Below are 22,546 nucleotides of genomic sequence, written 5' to 3'. Positions count from 1 at the left end.
TAGAGTTGCTGCTTTACAGCGAATGCAGCGCCGGAGACTCAGGTTCGATCCTGACTACGGGTGCTGCACTGTAAGGAGTTTGTACGTTCTCCCCGTGACCTGCGTGGGTTTACTCCAAGATCTTCGGTTTCCTCCCACACTCCAAAGACGTACAGGTATGTAGGTTAATTGGCTGGGTAAATGTAAAAATTGTCCCTAGTGGGTGTAGGATAGTGTTAATGTACGGGGATCACTGGGCGGCACGGACTTGGAGGGCCGAAAAGGCCTGTTTCCGGCTGTATATATGTGATATGATATGACATGATAATACCACTCAAGTTTACCACTGTCAAGATACCATCACCAATACCAACAGCAGCTAATTATTTGCATTGTAATAAATTAAATTCCTAATTGACCCGAGGAAATAGCCAGAGCCTCAGAGTAAAAGGACGTACCTTTAGAAAGGAGAATGAGGAGGAATTTATTTAGTCAGAGAGTGGTGAATCTATGGAGTTTTTAAGGTGGAGATTCATCGATTCTTGATTAGTGCGGGTGTCAGGGATTACGGGGAGAAGGCAGGAGAATGGGGTTGAGAGGGAGAGATAGATGAAGTGAATAACATTAATTTTCTTGTTACAATGGCACCTGTCAAGGGGTGGGATATATTAGGCAGCAAGTGAACAGTCAGTTCTTGAAGTTGACGTGTTGGATGCAGGAGAAATGGCCAGGAGTAAAGACCTGAGCGACTTTGACAAGGGCCAAATTGTTCTGGCCAGACGACTGGGTCAGAGCATCTCTGAAACGGCAAGGCTTGTGGGGTGCTCCCGGTCAGCAGTGGTGAGTACCGACCGACAGTGGTCCGAGGAGGGACAAACCACAAACCGGCGACAGACAGGGTGTTGGGCGCCCAAGGCTCATCGATGCGCGAGGGCAACGAAGGCTATCCCGTCTGGTCCGAACCGACAGAAGGTCGACTGTGGCACAAGTCACAGAAAATGTTAATGGTGGTCACGGGAGGAATGTGTCACAATACACAGTGCATCGCACCCTGCTGCGTATGGGGCTGCACACGGAGGACCAACAGCATATTAGGCAGGTGGGCATAATGTTTTGGCTGATTGGTGGACATATCACAATTGCCAATTCATTTAACTTTGGGAAACACTACACCATTATAAATTCTTGTTTGATTAAAATATTTGGAGCGCACTAACTGCCCTCTCTTTTTTCTTAGGTGATGTGAGCGTGTGGGATTTAGATGGTGGGAACGTCCTCTCGATCTTTACGCCTGATAGCACCATCGCAACAATGACTCTGGCAACCCAGAGCAACCTCATTCTACTTAGCATGAGCAACAGCCAGGTCCTCATCACCTTAAAGCTGACGCCAAAGGATAAACTACAACAATCCTCAGGAGGAGATATGTTTGGAGAAGCGTCGAGCAGCAGCAGCGAAGACGAATCTCAACCACTGGATCAACCCAGTCCAAGTGGAAACTGAAATCTAGTTGGGACAAACCGAATCCATCAAAATAAGAGATCCCGAGTTTAAGTTTATTGTCACGTGTACTGAGGTACAGTGAAAAGCTTTTGTTGCGTGCTAACCAGTCAGCAGAAAGACCATACGTGATTACCGAAGTCTAAAGAAGTCAAAGTTGTCCTGTTGAGTCTCATTGTCGGTAACTTGTTTTCACCGAGTCATAGAAACATAGAAACATAGAAAATAGGTGCAGGAGTAGGCCATTCGGCCCTTCGAGCCTGCACCGCCATTCAATATGATCATGGCTGATCATTCAGCTCAGTAGCCTGTACCTGCCTTCTCTCCATACCTCCTGATCCCTTTAGCAAAAAGGGCCACATCTAACTCCCTCTTAAATATAGCCAATGAACTGTCCACAGTTAACAATGGCCTATTTCCTTTATCATCTAGGCATGCTACGTCTTTGCACATCTTTCATTCATTTGTTCTATATCTCTCTCTCTACATCACCGTCTATATCTCTCATTTCCCTTCCCCCCTGACTCTCAGTCTGAAGAAGGGTCTCGACCCAAAACGTCACCCATCCCTTCTCTTCAGAGATGCTGCCTGTCCTGCTGAATTACTCCAGCATTTTGTCTTTCTTCGTCGTAAACCAGCGTCTGCAGTTCCTTCCTACCCATACATTACAATCAAGCCATCCAATGTGTACAGACATGTTTAGTTTAGACAATAGTCAATAGGTGCACTAGTAGGCCATTCGGCCCTTCGAGCCAGCACCACCATTCAATGTGATCATGGCAGAACATTCTCAATCAGTACCCCGTTCCTGCCTTCTCCCCATACCCCGACTCTGCTATCCTTAAGAGCTCTATCTAGCTCGCTCTTGAAAGCATTCAGAGAATTGGCCTCCACTGCCTTCTGAGGACGTGAATTCCACAGATTTACAACTCTCTGACTGAGAAGGTTTTTCCTCATCTCCGTTCTAAATGGCCTACCCCTTATTCTTAAACTGTGGCCCCTGGTTCATGGACTTCCCCAACATGTTTCCTGCCTCTAACGTGTCCAACCCCTTAATAATCTTATATGTTTCAATAAGATCCCCTCTCATCCTTCTAAATTCCAGTGTATACAAGCCTAGTCGCTCCAGTCTTTCAACATACGACAGTCCCGCCATTCCGGGAATTAACCTAGTAAACCTAGTTAATAGCAAGAATATCCTTCCTCAAATTTCTCTGCAACCTCATAGCATCTTCCTCACAGTTTACACTGCCACCCAGCTTTGTGTCATCTGCAAATTTGCTAATGTTACTTTTAATCCCTTCATCCAAGTCATTAATGTACATTGTAAATAGCTGCGGTCCCAGCACCGAGCCTTGCGGTACCCCACTAGTCACTGCCCGCCATTCTGAAAGAGACCCATTTATCTCCACTCTTTGCTTTCTGTCTGCCAACCAATTTTCTATCCATGTTAGCACCCTACCCCCAATACCATGTGCTCTAATTTTGCCCACTATTCTCCTATGTGGAACCTTGTCGAAGGCTTTCTGAAAGTCGAGGTACACCACATCCACCGGCTCTCCCCTGTCCATTTTCCTAGGTACATCCTAAAAAAAGTCCAGATTAGTCAAGCATGATTTCCGCTTCGTAAATCCATGCTGACTCGGAACGATCCTGTTACTGCTATCCAAATGCTCCGCAATTTTGTCTTTTATAATTGACTCCAGCATCTTCCCCACCACTGATGTCAGACTAACTGGTCTATAATTTCCTGTTTTCTCTCTCCCTCCTTTCTTAAAAAGTGGGATAACAATAGCTACCCTCCAATCAGGAACTGATCCTGAATCTATAGAACATTGGAAAATGATCCACGATTTCTAGAGCCACCTCCTTAAGTACCCTGGGATCCAGACCATCAGGCCCTGGGGATTTATCAGCCTTCAGTCCCATCAGTCTACTCAACACCATTTCCTGCCTAATGTGGATTTCCTTCAGTTCCTCCGTCACCCTAGGTTTAGTTTAGAATAGAGTGTGGAAACGGGCCCTTTGGGCCACCGATTCCGCGCCGACCAGTGATCATCGCACACTAACACGGTCCAACACGCACGAGGGACAATTTGCAATTATACAAACCTAATTGGCCAACAAACCTGTACGCCTTGAGTGCGGGAGGAAACCGGAGATCCCAGAGAAAACTCACGCAGGTCACGGGGAGAACGTACAAACTGCGTACAACAGCACCCTTAGTCAGGATCGAATGCAGGATCTATGGGGCTGCAAGGCAGCAACTCCAGCGCTGTGCCACCGTGCCAGCCTTGATAAAGGGAATGGTGGTGAATAACATTTAGTGCAAGATAAAGTCCAGTAAAGTCCGATCGAAGATAGTCCTAGAGTCACCAATGAGATAGATAGTAGTTCAGCACTGCTCTCTGGTTGTGGTAGGATGGTTCAGTTGCCTGATAACAGCCGGGAAGAAACTGTCCCTGAATCTGGAGGTGTGCGTTTTCACACTTCTGTACCTCTTGCCCGATGGGAGAGGGGAGAAGAGAGAGTGGCCGGGGTGAGACTGGTCCTTGATTATGCCGCTGGCCTTGCCGAGGCAGTGTGAGGTGTAGATAGAGTCAATGGAAGGGAGGTTGGTTTGTGTGATGGTCTGGGCTGCGTCCACAGCTCTCTGCAGTTTCTTGTGGTCTTGGATGGAACCTGTTCCCAAAGAAAGATTAAATCTTGTAAATTCTATGCCCGAGAATTCCCACAAATATTGAAATAAAAACTATCCATTTGCATTGTACGCATGGTGTTGAAATACAGAACTACCTGCTTTCCGAACCAATTATCACTGTTAGTATTTATTCACAAAATGCTGGAGTAACTCAGCAGGTCAGGCAGCATCTCAGGAGAGAAGGAATGGGTGACGTTTCAGGTCGAGACCCTTCTTCAGACTGATGTCAGGGGGGCGGGACAAAGGAAGGATATAGGTGGAGACAGGAAGATAGAGGGAGATCTGGGAAGGGGAGAGGAAGAGAGGGGCAGAGGAACTATCTAAAGTTGGAGAAGTCGATGTTCATACCACTGGGCTGCAAACTGCCCAGGCGAAATATGAGGTGCTGTTCCTCCAATTTCCGCTGGGCCTCACTATGGCACTGGAGGAGGCCCATGACAGAAAGGTCAGACTGGGAATGGGAGGGGAAGTTGAAGTGCTCAGCCACCGGGAGATCAGGTTGGTTAAGGCGGACTGAGTGAAGGTGTTGAGCGAAACGATCGCCGAGCCTGCGTTTGGTTTCGCCGATGTAAATAAGTTGACATCTAGAGCAGCGGATGCAATAGATGAGGTTGGAGGAGGTGCAGGTGAACCTTTGTCTCATCTGGAAAGACTGTTTGGGTCCTTGGATGGAGTTGAGGGGGGAGGTAAAGGTACAGGTGTTGCATCTCATGGGGTTGCAGGGGAAAGTGCCTGGGGATGGGGTGGTTTGGATAGGAAGGGACGAGTGGACCAGGGAGATACGGAGGGAATGGTCTCTGCGGAACGCAGAAAGGGGAGGGGATGGGAAGATGTGGCCAGTGGTGGGGTCGCGTTGTAGGTGACGGAAATGTTGGTGGATGATTAAAGTTCTAGTGAGGGTAGTTGGCCAACCGGGGAGGTCCATGAGGACGGGGTCCGCTGGAGACGGGAGAAGGGGTCATCACTGGGGGGTGAGAACTCCTTCCCATGGAAAAAGGCTCGGAGGCGACGGAAGAAGAGCTCCACGTCACGGCGGACGTTAGTATCTTTTGATTACCAGATAAGTACTATTTATTCCAAACAACCTGTAATTGAGATACTGAATGAGGGCTGAGCAAAAGGGAGAGGGTGAGCAGGCTGGGTCTCTATTCCTTGGAGCGCAGGAGGAGGAGGGGTGATCTTATAGAGGTGTACAAAACCATGCGAGGAATAGATCGGGTAGATGCACAGTCTTGTGCCCAGAGTAGGGGAATCAAGGACCAGAGGACTTGGGTTTAAGGTGAGGGGTGTGGGGAAAGATTTAATAAGAATCTGAGGGGCAGCCTTTTCACACAAAGGGTGGTGGGTGTCTGGAACAAGATAGTTGGGACAGGTACTAGCGAAACATTTAGACAGGTACATGGATAGGACAGGTTTAGACAGATACGGGCCAAACGCAGGCAGATGGGACTGGTGTAGATGGGTCACGTTGGTCGGTGTGGGCGAGTTGGGCCAAAGGGCCTGTTTCCACGCTGGCTCTGACACTGGGCCTAAAGAAGGTTATCAATACTTTGTTGCAAGACTCTACGACTACGACACCTATACAAGGGACAGCAGGTGGTGAAATCTTCAAAAGTGATAGTAGAATTAGGCCATTCGGCCCATCATAATCATACTTTATTAGCCAAGTATGTTTTGCAACATGCAAGGAATTGGATTTGCCGTAGTCATACCAATAAAAAGCAACAGGACGCACAAAATACATTTTGACGTGAACATCCACCACAGTGACTCCTCCACATTCCTCACTGTGATGGAAGGCGAAAATAAGTTCAATCTCTTCCCTTCTTTGTCCTCCCGTGGTCGGGGGCCTCGAGCCTTGCGTTAACGGGACGATCTTGGCTCCAGAAGCTGGCGGTCGGGGCCTCCGCGTCGGGCGATCAAGCTCCCACATCGTGGGGGGATTTAAGGTCCCCCGCGCCGGCCGATCGGACCCCGGGTCGGGGCTGGTCGAACCTCCTGCAACTTTGGAGCTTCCTGACATCAGTCTCTACCCGAGACGGCGAGCTCCTCGATGTTGGAATCCGCAGGCCGTTGTTGGAGCGTCGATCCCAGGCAAGGGATCGCAGGCTCCGATGGTAAGTCCACGGCCCCGTGGTGGGGCTCAAAGTCAGTCCCCAGGCAAGGCCGCCAGCTCCACGATGTTAGGCCGCAGAGCGACCGGAGATACGATCTGGAAAACAATCGCATCTCCGGCAAGGTAAGAGATTGAAAAAAGGTTTCCCCTGACCCCCCCCCCCCCCCCATAAAACAAACCAGAGAACATTCACACAAACGTTTTAAAACACACTAAAAATAACAAAAAAGGATAAAAGACAGACAGACCATTGGCGAGGCTGCCATCGCTGACGGCGCCACCCGGTGGTCCCTTCTTCAGACTGATTGTGTGTGTGGGGGGGGGGGGGGGAAGCCTCATATTTCTGAACTCAACTTCCACTCATTGCAAGAGTAATTAAACATATTGAAAGGCAATGGAGATAAATTCTCCTTCTTCTTGCGTTTGAGGTAGTACAGGTTATGTAACCCCCTCCAGGCGCCGTAGCCAGTGCAATGTGCTGTTGTCGAGGGCCGTGAGGTCTACCCCTCCACCAGGGGGACGGAGGACAGTGCAGTCGGACATGCCGTGCTGCGCTGTTTGCTGGTCTGCTCCACACACGCAGGCTGCTGATGGACGCAACCCCCAACGATGCATGTTGGCGTCGAACCGGCCGACCCCTGTGCGGAGCCGGTTCAGGGCGACCCACTCTTTGCGGGGCGTGTCCGAGCCGGGTGGGGCTGTGGTGTTCGGTGTGCGACAGTGAATCGAGGAGGTGGCGATGTCTGTTCCCAGCTGGTTCTCCATGCTCCTAGTATGTTGAAACCGGAGCCACAGAGGGTCGCTGCATCCGCCCACTCACACAACCTGTCCAAGTCACCCTGCAACCTCATAGCATCTTCCTCACAGTTCACACTGCCACCCAGCTTTGTATCATCTGCAAATTTGCTACTGGTACTTTTAATCCCTTCATCCAAGTCATTCATGTATATTATAAACAGCTGCGGTCCCAGCATCGAGCCTTGCGGTACCCCACTAGTCACTGCCTGCCATTCTGAAAGGGACCCATTTATCCTCCACTCTTTGCTTTCTGTCTGTCAACCAACTTTCTATCCATGACAGTACCCTACCTCCAATACCATGCGCTCTAATTTTGCCCACTAATCTCCTATGTGGAACCTTGTCAAAGGCTTTCTGAAAGTCGAGGTACACCACATCCACCGGCTCCTGTCAATTTTCCTAGTTACATCCTCAAAAAATTCCAGAAGATTAGTCAAGCATGATTTCCCCTTCGTAAATCCATGCTGACTCAGAACGATCCTGTTACTGCTATCCAAATGCTCCGCAATTTATAGACAATAGACAATAGGTGCAGGAGTAGGCCATTCAGCCCTTCGAGCCAGCACCGCCATTCAATGCGATCATGGCTGATCACTCTCAATCAGTACCCCGTTCCTGCCTTCTCCCCATACCCCCTCACTCCGCTATCCTTAAGAGCTCTATCCAGCTCTCTATTGAAAGCATCCAACGAGCTGGCCTCCACTGCCTTCTGAGGCAGAGAATTCCACACCTTCACCACTCTCTGACTGAAAAAGTTCTTCCTCATCTCCGTTCTAAATGGCCTACCCCTTATTCTTAAACTGTGGCTTTTATAATTGACTCCAGCATCTTCCCCACCCCTGATGTCAGACTAACTGGTCTATAATTTCCCGTTTTCTCTCTCCCTCCTTTCTTAAAAAGTGGGATAACATTAGCTACCCTCCAATCAGGAACTGATCCTGAATCTATAGAACATTGGAAAATGTTTACCAATGCGTCCACAATTTCTAGAGCTACCTTCTTAAGTACCCTGGGATGCAGACCATCAGGCCCTGGGGATTTATCAGCCTTCAGTCCCATCAGTCTACCCGAAACTTTTCCCTGCCTAATGTGGATTTCCTCCAGCTCCTCCGTCATTTGTGTTTCTGATAATAGATTCAGGATCAATTTATTGTCACATGTACCAATTAAGGTGCAGTGAAATTTGAGTGACCAGACAGCCACACTACGTGAAAAGAAACAAGACACACAGCCACATAAAGTAAAATGTAACATAAACATCCACCACAGTGGATTCCACATTCCTCACTGTGATGGAAGGTAATAAAGTTCAATCAGCTTCCTCTTTGTTCACCCGCGGTCGGGGCTGTTGAACCGTCTGCAGTCGCCGCTGCCGACTGTCTGAGGCCCTCGCGTCGGGGCGATCGAAACTCCCCGCGTCGGGACGGTTGAAACTCTCTCCGCTGTGTGGAGCTCCCGAGTCGGCCTCATCTCACCAGAGACCGCGGGCTTCACGGTGTTAAAGTCCACAGGCCCCGCGCCCTGTGGAGCTCTCCAGTCGATCCTCGGCAAAGGATCGCAGCTCCGCGACGTTAAAGTCCGCGCCACGCCCGTGGCTTGAAGCGCCGGGCCGTTCTCCAGGAAAGGCCGCCAACTCCTCGATGTTCGGCCGCAGTGGGGACGGAGATACGACACGGAGAAAAATCACATCTCCGTCGAGGTAAGAGATTGAAAACAAAAACTAAGACAAGTGGTGGTGCAGCAGCAGTAGTAGAGTTGTTGCCTTACAGCGCCAGAGACCCGGGTTCCATCCTGACCATGGGCATGGTCTGTATGGAGTTTGCACGTTCTCCCTGCGATGGCGTGGGTTTTCTCCGGGTGCTCCTGTTCCCTCCCACACTCCAAAGATGTAAAGGTTTGTCGGGTAATTTGGCTTCGGTAAAAATTGTAAATTGTCCCTTGTGTGTGTGTGTGTGTGTGTGTGTGTGTGTAAATGTGTATGTATGTGTGTCTAAATGTGTGTGTCAAGTCAAGTTTATTTGTCACATACACATACACGATGTGCAGTGAAATGAAACTGGCAATGCCTGCGGATTGTGCAAACAAAAAAGAATTACAGTTACAGCATATAAATAAAAGTTAATACAGAGAAGACAGAATTTAGTCCCTGGAGTTATAAAAGTTAACAGTCCTGATGGCCTGTGGGAAGAAACTCCATCTCATCCTCTCTGTTTTCACAGCGTGACAGCGGAGGCGTTTGCCTGACCGGAGCATCTGGAAGAGTCCGTTCCTGGGGTGGCAGCGGTCCCTCATAATCTTACTTGCTCTCGATCTGCACCTCCTGATGTATAGGTCCTGCAGGGGGGCGAGTGTAGTTCCCATGGTGCGTTCTGCCGAACACACTACTCTCTGCAGGGCCATCCTGTCCTGGGCAGATCTGTTCCCAAACCAGACTGTAATGTTGCCGGATAGGATGCTCTCTACAGCCCCAGAGTAGAAGCAATGAAGGATCCTCAGAGACACTCTGAATTTCCTCAGCTGCCTAAGGTGGTAAAGGCACTGCTTTGCCTTACCCACCAGTGCGGCAATGTGTGTTGCCCATGTGTGTATGTGTAAATGTGTGTGTATGTGGTCTCCTAATCTGAGGAAAGACATTCTAGCCTTAGAGGGAGTACAGAGAAGGTTCACCAGATTAATCCCTGGGATGGCAGGAAGAAAGACTGGATAGACTAGGCTTATACTCGCTGGAATTTAGAAGACTGAGGGGGGATCTTATAGAAACATATAAAATTCTTAAGGGGTTGGAGAGGCTAGATGCGGGAAGATTGTTCCCGATGTTGGGGAAGTCCAGAACCAGGGGTCACAGCTTAAGGATAAGGGGGAAGTCTTTTAGGACCGAGATGAGAAAACATTTCTTCACACAGAGTGGTGAGTCTGTGGAATTCTCTGCCACAGAAGGTAGTTGAGGCCAGTTCATTAGTTATATTTAAGAGGGAGTTAGATGTGGCCCTTGTGGCTAAAGGGATCAGGGGGTATGGAGAGAAGGCAGGTACGGGATACTGAGTTGGATGATCAGCCATGATCATATTGAATGGCGGCGCAGGCTCGAAGGGCCGAATGGCCTCCTCCTGCACCTATTTTCCATGTTTCTAAATGTGTGTGTGTGTGTGTGTGTAGGTTAGTGCTAATGTATGGAGATCGCTGATCGGCGTAGACTCGGTGGGCCGAAGTGCCTGTTTCCAAGCTGTATCTTTAAACTAAACTAAAAGAGAAATTCTTCAAAGTAGACATACCTGGAGGAGATTTTGCCGTGGAGACAAAATGCACAGGACGGAACTGCAGATGTTGTGAACGAGTGCAAATACATGTGAAAATTCAGCAATGTTTAATACTACAGTAAAAATTGCATAGTTCCACATACAATTGAAGCCAATATGCTTTTACATGATACAGGTATGAAAATGTTAAAATGGGAGGCAAGCTCTATCTTGACCTCCTCTCTTTTTTGGATTTTTCTATGCATTTGTCTATTGTCTTTTCAGTGTCGCCCCTGCATTTTGGACAGTACCACTTGCCCTTGGGCTTGTACGTCAATCCCACGCAAGAGAAGTGAAACCACTCGATGGGGCATTCCTCGTTATCGCAGCCGATCATTTCGCCGTAGGAGACCTGGTTGCAGAGGCAGTAGGTGGGTTCGTTGGGATCGATGGGAAAGTCAATGGGGGAGATCTCCCGCTCGGGCCTGGCCTTGGTGCGCTTCTTCTTGGCCGACTTGGACTTCTTCTCCTTGGGCAGCTCGTCCCCTTCCTCCACCTCGTTGGCCGCCGGGTGGCACAGCTCACGGTTCTCGCTGATCTTCTGCCGGCGCGGCCGCCTGGAGGGCCGCTCCACCGGGGGGGCCTCCGGGACTTTGGCCTTCTCCACCGGCTTGTCTGGCTCGCTCGGCTCCTCGAAGCAATCCGAGTGGCTCTCCATCTGCCGCGCACAGTTCTCCACCTGCTCGCTCATCTGCGAGACGATCTGAATCTTCTCGTCGCCCAGCTCCTGGCTGGTAATTAAGGCCATCTGCAAATGCTGCAGCAACCGTTTCCTCTGGGCACCATCCAACTCTTGCTTGTATTTGTCGTAAGCATCGTCCAGCTCCTTGAGAACTTCTGGAAGGAGGAAATAAAGAGGTGCGTTTTCAAAAAAGGAATTAACGTGCTGCTACAATAGACAATAGGTGCAGGAGGAGGCCATTCGGCCCTTCGACCCAGTACCACCATTCAATGTGATCATGGCTGATCATTCTCAATCAGTACCCCGTTCCTGCCTTCTCCCCATACCCCCTGACTCCGCTATCCTTAAGAGCTCTATCTAGCTCTCTCTTGAATGCATTCAGAGACTTGGCCTCCACTGCCTTCTGAGGCAGAGAATTCCAGATTCACAACTCTCTGACTGAAAAAGCTTTTCCTCATCTCCATTCTAAATGGCCTACCCCTTATTCTTAAACTGTGGCCCCCTTGTTCTGGTCTCCCCCAACATTGGGAACATGTTTCCTGCCTCTAGCGTGTCCAACCCCTTAATAATCTTATACGTTTCAATAAGATCCCCTCTCATCCTTCTAAATTCCAGTGTATACAAGCCTAGTCGCTCCAGTCTTTCAACATATGACAGTCCTGCCATTCCGGGAATTAACCCATTAATCCTACGCTGCATGCCCTCAATAGCAAGAACATCCTTTCTCAAATTTGGAGACCAAAACTGCACACAGTACTCCAGGTGCGGTCTCACTAGGGCCCTGTACAACTGCAGAAGGACCTCTTTGCTCCTATACTCAACTCCTCTTGTTGTGAAGGCCAACATTCCATTGGCTTTCTTCACTGCCTGCTACCTTCAATGCTCGAAAATAAAATAATTTTCCACTTCAAGAAACCAGAGTCGCAGCTATTTCCAGCGCACAGACACAGCAAAGAACAAGACCCTTTTCAATATGTGCTTTTAAAAGCTGTGAAAATGTATTATATTAACATGGAACAGCAACAGGCTCCGAGAGCCATGTTTGTGCCGAATGTCATGCCCAGTTAAACTGAACAAGTTAAACAAGTTAAAGGGCGGTCACGGTGGCGCAGCGGTAGAGTTGCTGCCTTACAGCAAATGCAGCGCCGGAGACCCGGGTTCCATCCTGACTACGGGTGCTGTCTGTACGGAGTTTGCACGTTCTCCCCGTGACCTGCGTGGGTTTTCTCCGAGATCTTCGGTTTCCTCCCACACTCCAAAGACGTGCAGGTATGTAGGTTAATTGGCTGGGCAAATGTAAAAATTGTCCATAGTGGGTATCGGATAGTGTTAGTGTGCGGGGATCGCTGGTCGGTGTGGACCCAGTGGGCCGAAGGGCCTGTTTCTGCGCTGTATATCTAAATCTAAAAAATCTCTGCCTGTACATGATCCATATCCGTGTGCCTATCTTAAAAGCCTCTTAAACTCCCCTCTTGTATCTGCCTCCACCACTGCTGGCAGTGCGTTCCACGCCCCCGCCTCTGTGCAAAAACATGCCCCACACATTGCCATCAAACCTCCTCCTTCACCTTGTACACATGCCCCCTAGTGTTACACATTTCCAGCTTGGGGAAAGATACTGAATCTATCCTATCCTCTCCAGGCCTCTCATGAATTTATATACAGCTGCTCCTCGATAAACCCATCGTAAATTGAAAATATCGTACGTCGAAAATGCATTTAATACGCATAACCTACCAAACATCATAGCCACCTAACCTGCGGTTTCCACTGCATGTTTAGTTTAGAGATACAGCGCAGAAACAGGCCCTTTCGGCCCAACGGGTCCGCACCGACCAGCGATCCCCGCACACTTACACTATCCTATACCCACTGGGGACAATTTTTACATTTGCCAAGCCAATTAACCTGCAAACCTGCACGTCTTTGGTGTGTGGGAGGAAACCGAAGATCTCGGAGAAAACCCACGCAGGTCACGGGGAGAACGTACAAACTCTGTACAGACAGCACCTATAGTCAGGATGGAACCCGGGTCTCCGGCGCTGCGTTCGCTGTAAGGCAGCAACTCTACCGTGCCGAATGTGTATCACTTTTGCGCCATCGTAAAGTGGAAATATCGTAAGTCGAAGCATCGTAAGTCATTTTGGCATCTGTATTTCTATTAGGACTTTCCAAGTCTGTACAACCTCACCCTGTAGCTGTAACCAGGCAGGCAGAAACAGATTTAAACAGAAACGCCAGGCAGCAGAAACAGATTTATTGTCATTACATATTAGCTTGGCCAAATGCCCAATTATACCAGATTAGCAAAACTCTTTAGCAAAGTGAACCAAATAGTTTAGGCTTAGTGTCTCGGACTGAAATGTCACCTATTCCTTTTTTTCCTCCCGAGTTGCTGCCTGTCCCGCTGAGTTACTCCTGCATTTTGTGTCTACCTTCGATTTAAACCAGCATTGCAGTTTTTTTCCCCTATGCTTATGTATGGCGATACTTGTGCTGATCTGCATACAATAATGAATTTCACTGTACCTGTGACACATTAAATACCATGAACCATTAAAGTGAAACAAAAGACAGAGTGCAGAATAAAGATTCTCGGCACTGTAGCCTAACAGTGCCAATGTCCGCATTGGGGTAGAGGTGAATCGGGACAGTACCCTAGCTAATGGATGGTCCGCTACAAAGTCCGATAACAGAAGCCTTTACGGAATAAAAATTGGAGCCTGCAGCAGTGAGAAAATTGCAAAATATTTTAATTGCCTACAATTCACCGACTCATCTCGATAGACTTCAGAATGATGTCACAGAGTCAGAGTTACACAGCCGGGAAAACAGACCTTTCAGCCAAAGTACGTAGGAAAGAAACTACAGATGCTGGTTAAAATCGAAGGTGTACACAAAATGTTGGAGTAACTCAGCGGGACAGGCAGCATCTCAGGATAGAAGGAATGGGCGACGTTTCGGGTCGAGACCCTTCTTCTGACTGAGGTCTGGGAGGAATCCGAAGATCTCGGAGAAAACGCACGCAGGTCACGGGGAGAACGTATAAACTCTGTACAGACAGCACCCGTAGTCGGGATGGAACCCGGGTCTCCAACACTGCAAGGCAGCAACTCTACCGCTGCGCCACCATGCCATCCCAAGCTTGTACTCCATCGTCCATCCGATGAAGACAAGCATGCCGCACTCCCCCTTCACAACCCTCTCTAACTGTGACCTTCAAGCAACCATGCACTTGGATCCTCAGAAGGCAGTGGAGGCCAATTCTCTGAATGCATTCAAGAGAGAGCTAGATAGAGCTCTTAAGGATACCGGAGTCAGGGGGTATGGGGAGAAGGCAGGAACGGGGTACTGATTGAGAATGATCAGCCATGATCACATTGAATGGCGATGCTGGCTCGAAGTGCCGAATGGCCTCCTCCTGCACCTATTGTCTATTTTGATCCCTGGATCTCTCTGTTCTGCAACTTTCCCCAGGGCCCTACATTACAAAACGCTTCACTTTGCTCTTAACCAAGTTAAATGATTAGTTTGAACAATTGGCACAAAATGCTGGAGTAACTCAGCCGGGACAGGCAGCATCTCTGGAGAGAGAAGGAATGGGTGGCTTTTCAGATCGAGATCGTTCTTTAGTGATGTCAGGGGAGTGGGCGGGACAGAAGTAAGGAAGTGTATAGAAAAGGAAGTGTAAGGTGTGAAAACAGGATCAAGGAAAATGTAGAATAGATCATTGCTAGTTGGGAGAACAGAGCAAACAGAGATAAAATATAGTCGGAGACAGTAAGACTGGTCGGAGAACTGGGAAGGGGAGAGGATGGAGAGAGAGAGAGAGAGAGGGGGAGAAAGAGAGAGAGAGAGAGGGGGAAAGCTTGATGTTGAAGTTAGGGAAGTCAACGTTAGAAGTCATACCGCTGGGGTGTAAGCTGCCCATGCGAAATATGAGGTGCTGTTCCTCCAATTTGCGCTGGGCCTCACTCTGACAATGGAGTCCAGGACAGAAAGGTCAGATTGGAATGGGACGGGGAGTTAAAGTGCTGAGCCACCGGGAGATCAGGTTGGTTAAGACAGACTGAGCTGAGCCTGCGCTTGGTCTCACCGATGTACCGGAGTCCACACCTGGAACAGCAGATACAGTAGATGAGGTTGGAGGGGGTGCAGGTGAACCTCTGCCTCACCTGAAGACTGTCGGGGTCCTTGGATGGAGTAGAGGGGGGAGGTAAAGGGACAGGTGTTGCATCTCCTGCGGTTGCAGGGGAAAGTGCCTGGGGAGGGGGTGGTTCGGGTGGGAAAGGACGTGTTGACCAGAGAGTTGTGGAGGGAACAGTGCAGAAAGGGGTGGAGATGGGAAAATAGTTTGGTTTTAAAGATACAACATGGAAACAGACCCAGAGCCATAAGGTTTTTTTTAGATTTAGAGATACAGCGCGGAAAAAGGCCCTTCGACCCACCGAGTCCGCGCCGCCCAGCGATCCCCGCACATTAACACTATCCTACACACACACTAGGGACAATTTTTTACATTTTACCCAGTCAATTAACCTACAAACCTGCACGTCTTTGGAGTGTGGGGGGAAACCGAAGATCTCGGAGAAAACCCACCCTCGCAGGTCACGGGGAGAACGTACAAACTCCGTACAGACGGCGCCCATAGTCGGGATGGAACCCGAGTCTCCGGCGCTGCATTCGCTGTAAGGCAGCAACTCTACCGCTGCGCCACCGTAAGTGATAGGAGAAGAATTAGGCCATTCGGCCCATCAAGTCTACTCCACCATTCAATCATGGCTGATCTATCTCTCCCTCCTAACCCCCGTACTAATCAATAATCTATCTATCTCTGCATTAAAAATATCCACTGACTTGGCCTCCACAGCCTTCTGTGGCAATGAATCCCACAGATTCACCACCCTCTGACTAAAGACATTCCTCCTCATCTCCTTCTTGAGACTAGTGCAGGACTCTCCCACTAGTGGAAACATCCTCTCCACATCAACTCTATCTGGGCCTTTCACTATTCTGTACGTTTCAATGAGGTCCCCCCTTATCCTTCTAAACTCCAGCGAGTACAGGCCCAGTGCTGTCAAACGCTCATCATATGTTAACCCACTCGTTCCTGGGATCGTTCTCGTAAACCTCCTCTGGACCCTCTCCAGAGCCAGCACATCCTTCCTCAGATATGGGGCCCAAGACTGCACACAACTACTCCAAATGCGGCCTGACCAGCGCCTTAAGGAGCCTCGGGATTACGTCCCATGTCGGGATCACCCGTTCACACAAGTTCTATGATATCCCACTCCCTCATCCACTACCTGCACACCAGTAGCAATTTTACAGAGGGACAATTAACCTACAGGCCAGCACCACTTTGGGATGTGGGAGGAAATAGGAGCACCCGGAGGAAACCCACGTGGTCACAGGGAGAAGGTGCAACCCCCGAGGTCAGGATCGAACTCGGATCTCTGGAGCTGCAGGGAGCGACTCTCCCCAATCTCAACCATATCAATGTTACTAATCAATGAAACACTGCCATGTGTGTGATATATATAATACTAGACCAGGTGGACCCGTTGGGCCCAAACCTCTCCTGCATTGGTGCAGCACCCTCTCCTCCCCCCCCCCCTCCCCTCAACCCCCCCCTCCCCTCAACCCCCCCTCCCCTCTCCCTTCTCCCCCACTCCCACCTCCCTCCTCCCCCTCCCCTCCTTTTAAACTTAAAAATGTGAATAACTTTAAAAATATAACACTGATTTTAATAAAACTACTTGCATTATCACTAAATTGACAATGGTGAGTAAGGTGGGCCTACAATTGTCATGCTATCTTGTACCATTTTGGCTGAAGTTCAGTCACAAACAAGATAACAAACGAGTTTTAAAATAGATATATACTGCCATATATTTTTCAAACTTCAGATAGTCCCTACTTCCCCTCGCTATCTCCTCCCTCTACCCAGTTCTCCACTAGTCTTCCTGTCTCCGACTACATTCTATCTCTGTCCCGCCCCCTCCCCTGACATCAGTCTGAAGAAGGGTCTCGACCCGAAATGTCACCCATTCCTTCTCTCCCGAAATGCTGCCTGACCCGCTGAGTTACTCCAGCATTTTGTGACTGCCAAACATGTTACCTCTTCATAAGTTATAGGAGAATTAGGCCATTCGGCCAATCGAGTCTACTCTGCCATTCAACCGTGGCCGATCCTTGCCTCCTCATCCCATTTTCCTGCCTTCTCCCCATAAACCTTGACACTCGCTCTAATCGGGAATTTGTCTATCTTTGCCTCTGTGGCAATGAGTTTCACAGATTCTTGCTATTGAGGGCGTGCAGCGTAGGTTTACTAGGTTAATTCCCGGGACTGTCATATGTTAAAAGACTGGAGCGACTAGGCTTGTATACACTGGAATTTAGAAGGATGAGAGGAGATCTTATCGAAACGTATAAGATTATTAAGGGGTTGGACACGTTAGAGGCAGGAAACATGTTCCCAATGTTGGGGGAGTCCAGAACAAGGCGCCACAGTTTAAGAATAAGGGGTAGGCCATTTAGAACTGAGATGAGGAAAAACCTTTTCAGTCAGAGAGTTGTAAATCTGTGGAATTCTCTACCTCAGAAGGCAGTGGAGGCCAATTTTATAGTTTCTATAAAATATAAAATACTATAAAATATAGTGAAAGGTTTTTCCAGTGGTGGAGATGAGGCTAATAGACTGGCAATTGGTCAGATTGCATGTTTTCTGATTAGTTTCTAACTAACTGCACGGAGGCAGAAAGGAAAGCTCTACAGCGGGTAGTCCATAGAGCTCAGAGGGCCATCGGAACACAGCTACCAGACTTGGAGGGCATCTACAACACACGATGCCTCAGAAAAGCCACCAGCATCCACAAAGACTCTTCACACCCCTGCAACAGTCTGTTCGAACTCCTTCCATCGGGCAGACGATACAAGGCCTTCAACGCCCGCACCTCCAGACTCAGGAACAGCTTCATCCCCAGGGCCATAGCTGCTATGAACCGGTCCTGCTGAGCCGGATGGTCACAACACATAGATCAACTTGCACTTTACCCTGTCTAAAACTGTTACAATTGTTTTGTTGGGTTACTGTTGTCTAAATTACTGCATCGTATGGGAGGCGCATTCCCAATCTCGTTGTACCCCTGGGTACAATGACAATAAAGATATATTGTATTGTTGTATTGTATTGTAATGATCGGAAAGGTAGATACAAAATGCCGGAGTTACTCAGCAGGTCAGGCAGCATCGCGGGAGAGAAGGAATGGGTGACGTTTCGGGTCGAGACCCCTCTTCAGACTGACGAAGAGGCCTCGACCCGAAACGTCACCCATTCCTTCTCTCCAGAGATGCTGCCTGACCCGCTGAGTTACTCCAGCATTTTGTGTCTACCTTTGATTTTAACCAGCATCTGCAGTTTTTTTCCTCTTCCTAATGATAGGAAAGCTTGAGAGGGATATGAGCCAAATGTAAGCAACACAGACTAGCTTAGATGGGGGGCATCTAGGTCAGCATGGGCTAATTACACTGACGGGCCTGTTTCTGTGCTGTATGACCAGAATGCAAATTATACATGCCAAACAATTAAACAAACTATTTATTCTTCTCTAGAAAAAAGCATTTGAATGACCTTTTAAATATCTTTTAGACAATAGACAATAGGTGCAGGAGGAGGCCATTCGGCCCCTCAAGCCAGCACTGCCATTCAATGTGATCATTCTCAATCAGTACCCCGTTCCTGCCTTCTCCCCATACCCCCTGACTCCGCTATCCTTAAGAGCTCTATCTAGCTCTCTCTTGAATGCATTCAGAGAATTAGCCTCCACTGCCTTTAACATTGTAAACTGGTGCAATAAAGTGTATAGAGATGTACTCCCCCCTCTAATGCCCCTTCCATCCACCTTCAACACACACAACCGCCACCCCCTCATCTCCAACACACACCCGCCACCCCCTCATCTCCAACACACACCCGCCACCCCCTCATCTCCAACACACACCCGCCACCCCCTCATCTCCAACACACACCCCCCACCCCCTCATCTCCAACACACCCCCCACCCCCTCATCTCCAACACACACCCCCCACCCCCTCATCTCCAACACACCCCCCACCCACCCCCACCCCCTCATCTCCAACACACACCCCCCACCCCCTCATCTCCAACACACCCCCCACCCCCAACACACCCCCCACCCCCTCATCTCCAACACACACCCCCCACCCCCTCATCTCCAACACACACCCCCCACCCCCTCATCTCCAACACACACCCCACCCCCTCATCTCCAACACACCCCCCACCCCCTCATCTCCAACACACCCCCCACCCCCTCATCTCCAACACACCCCCCACCCACCCCCTCATCTCCAACACACCCCCCACCCCCTCATCTCCAACACACACCCCCCACCCCCTCATCTCCAACACACACCCCACCCCCTCATCTCCAACACACACCCCCCACCCACCCCCTCATCTCCAACACACACCCCAAGTCTCCCCTAAATGTAACAACACCCCCTCCGCTCTCCTCACTTCCACCCCACTCCCTTCCTCTCCAACATACCCTAACCCCCCCCCCCCCCAATGCAACAATCCCTTCCCCACTTCCCCCTCACCTCCAACACCCACCCTACCCCCCCTCAACCAGAACCTTCTCACACCACCTCCCCCCTCCCACCAATACATTCATCAACTCCCCCTCCCCCCTACAACACACCCCACCCTCCGGATCCCTCTCCCTCTCCCTCCCCCCCCTCCCACTCCACCCAAACACATACCCCCCTCCCCCCCTCTCCTCCCTCCCTCCCTCCCTCTCCCTCCATCCTCTCCCTTCACTCCTCCCTCTCCCCTCTCCCCTTCCCCTTCCCTCTCTCACCGCGGTATCGGGTGTCGATCTCGCGGAGACGGGACACGCTGCGCTGCAGGTCGAGGGGCAGCGCCTCCACGCTGTCCAGGTATTGCTCCACGTAGCCGCAGCCCCGCGGCCTGTGTCCGTGTCCGGGCCCGAGCATCGCCCCCCCCGGCTCGGCCAGCACCGACCACCCGCTCACCGGGAGAACAGCAGCTGCGCCCTGACCGCCCAACCCCCCCCACACGTGACCCGCCACAACCCCCGACACGTGACTGTACCAACTCCCCCGACACGTGACCCCACCCCGACACGTGATCCGCCCACACACACACTCCCGACACGTGATCCGCCCACACACACACTCTCGACACGTGATCCGCCCACACACACTCCCGACACGTGACCCGCCCCAACAACCCCGCGTCTGCGCAATGACCGCAACAACCCCGCTGCACGTTTGACCCCGCCCGCCCACTCATCGCACCAACCCCTCCTACACGTGACCCCAGCAATCCTGCGCCTGCGCACTCATCGCACCAAACCCCTCTACACGTGACCCCAGCAAACCTGCGCATGCGCACTCATCGCACCACCCTCTCCTTCACGTGACCCCAGCAATCCTGCGCCTGCGCAATCATCGCACTAATCCCTCCTACACGTGACCCCTGCAAACCTCCTCCGCGCCTGCGCACTCGCCACACCAAAACCCCCCGACATGTGATTTCACCGTTTGTGCGCCTGCGCACTCGGGTTGCTTGCGACTGCCGGCTCGGCGCTTGCGCACTTCTATGTCCTCGTGGTTCATTGGGGACACTCGGCCCATCGCGTCCACCCTTAAATACAACAGAGGTGCCGTTAGATGGGAGGGGGCTGCAGGGAAAGTGCTGGGAACTATAGGCCGCTTGCTGCAGTATATACACACACATATATGCTGGCAAAAGCTTGCAGCAATGTGTATATATACACATATATACAGTGTGTGTGTGTGCTGGCCAAAGCTTGCAGCTTGCTGCGACAATAGACAATAGATGCAGGAGGAGGCCATTCAGCCCTTCGAGCCAGCACCGCCATTCAATGTGATCATGGCTGATCATTCTCAATCAGTACCCCGTTCCTGCCTTCTCCCCATACCCCCTGACTCCACTATCTAGCTCTCTCTTGAATGCATTCAGAGAATTGGCCTCCACTGCCTTCTGAGAGTGAGCCCTGTGTTATATACAGGTAAAAGCTTGCAGCAGTATAAATATATATTTTATACACCCACCCACACATATACACACACACACAGATATATGTGAGTGTGCTGACTGGCAAAAAGCTTGCAGCAGTATAAATATATAACACACACAAACAAAAAAAAAATCTTGCAGCATGCTGAGAGTGAGCCCTGTGCTGTTGGTGCACCAAGTGTTGCTGCACCACCTGCGTAACTATTGCTGAGACGAGGGCTGGAGCCGCTCGGCGCTCAGTCCACACCGGGGACGTCTCGGCGCCGTCAGCGAGCGGCCATGCTTTGTATCCCAGCCTCTCTGCCCACTCGGGCCGGGCACTCGCTGCCCTGAGGGTGGGGTCCAGGGACTTTCCCCTAGGCGGCAGTGAGAGGAGACCAGCGCTCCCCCGTTCGTAGCCTAGACGGCAGGTCTTCAGAATGCTGTACTAACACACAGGGCCGCAGGGGTATATAAACCACCAACGGCCCATACACCTTACAGATAGGGTGAGGGTTTTTTTTTGCAGTCCAGTTTAATTTGATTTTAGTTGATTATGCAACTTTATAACTCCAGTCGTTTATCCTTTTAAAAGATCATGCATGAGTTGGAAAAGTTTAGCTCATCAATAAATAATGCTAATTATCCTTGCCAGCTGCAAAATAAATTCACAGCAGCAGTGGGAAACAGTAGCTGAAGCAAATGCTGACAAGCGGAGAAATGAATCCAAGGTGATTACAGTTAAAGCAGCAAATTTAGGCTATTCGGCTCATCAAGTCTACTCCGCCATTCAATCGTGGCTGATCTGTCTCTCCCTCTCAACCCCATTCTGATCAGCCATGATCACATTGAATGGTGGTGCTGGCTCGAAGGGCTGAATGGCCTCCTCCTGCACCTATTGTCTATTCTGAAGAAGGGTCTCGACCCGAAACGTCACCCATTCCTTCTCTCCCGAGATGCCGCCTGACCTGCTAAGTTACTCCAGCATATTGTGAATAAATACCTATTGTCTATTCTCCTGCCTTCTCCCCGTAACCTGGCACTCATACTGATCAAGAACCTGCCGTCTGTGGCAATGAATTCCACAGATTTAGACTAACAAAAAAGCTTGCAGCATGCTGAGAGTGAATCCTGTATTATATACTAGCTTGCAGCTTGTAGCAGTGTATATATATATATATATATGCACACAAATATGTGAGTGTGTGTGCTGGCAAAGGCTTGCAGCATGCTGAGAGTGAATCCTGTGTGTGCTGGCAAAGGCTTGCAGCATGCTGAGAGTGAATCCTGTATTATATACTAGCTTGCAGCTTGTAGCAGTGTATATATATATATATATATGCACACAAATATGTGAGTGTGTGTGCTGGCAAAGGCTTGCAGCATGTGAGAGTGAATCCTGTA

The 22,546-nt window shown here is 50.0% G+C and overlaps 2 protein-coding genes across 2 annotated transcripts in view; one reads left to right on the top strand and one right to left on the bottom strand.

Annotated features, from left to right (window-relative positions):
• LOC144592274 (uncharacterized) overlaps positions 1-3,224 on the top strand; it is a 65,835-nt gene extending 62,611 nt beyond the window's left edge. The window contains exon 21 of the mRNA XM_078396803.1: positions 1,217-3,224. Within this exon, the coding sequence (XP_078252929.1) occupies positions 1,217-1,482 (266 nt within the window). The 3' untranslated portion in view covers positions 1,483-3,224. The remainder of the gene's footprint in view (positions 1-1,216) is intronic.
• A 7,227-nt stretch (positions 3,225-10,451) lies between these two features.
• Positions 10,452-20,142, bottom strand: ing2 (inhibitor of growth family, member 2). Its single transcript, XM_078397084.1, has 2 exons — positions 19,959-20,142; positions 10,452-11,227 (listed from the first exon to the last, which is right to left on the bottom strand). Exons 1-2 carry the CDS (start codon positions 20,092-20,094, stop codon positions 10,557-10,559), a joined length of 807 nt encoding a protein of 268 aa, XP_078253210.1. The 5' UTR covers positions 20,095-20,142; the 3' UTR covers positions 10,452-10,556.
• Between the last annotated feature and the right edge of the window lie 2,404 nt (positions 20,143-22,546).

Source organism: Rhinoraja longicauda, chromosome 3 (assembly GCF_053455715.1).
Source record: "Rhinoraja longicauda isolate Sanriku21f chromosome 3, sRhiLon1.1, whole genome shotgun sequence".
Taxonomy (NCBI): domain Eukaryota; kingdom Metazoa; phylum Chordata; class Chondrichthyes; order Rajiformes; family Arhynchobatidae; genus Rhinoraja; species Rhinoraja longicauda.
The sequence above is the reverse complement of the archived record's forward strand: the minus strand, read 5'-3'. Positions and strand labels throughout refer to the sequence as shown.

Coding starts and splice junctions, on each gene's coding strand:
- ing2 (XM_078397084.1), bottom strand. CDS start 20,094: ATGCTCGGGCCCGGACACGGACACAGGCCGCGGGGCTGCGGCTACGTG. Junction 11,228..19,958: donor GATCGACACCCGATACCGCG/GTGAGAGAGGGA, acceptor TCCTCCTTCCAG/AAGTTCTCAAGGAGCTGGAC.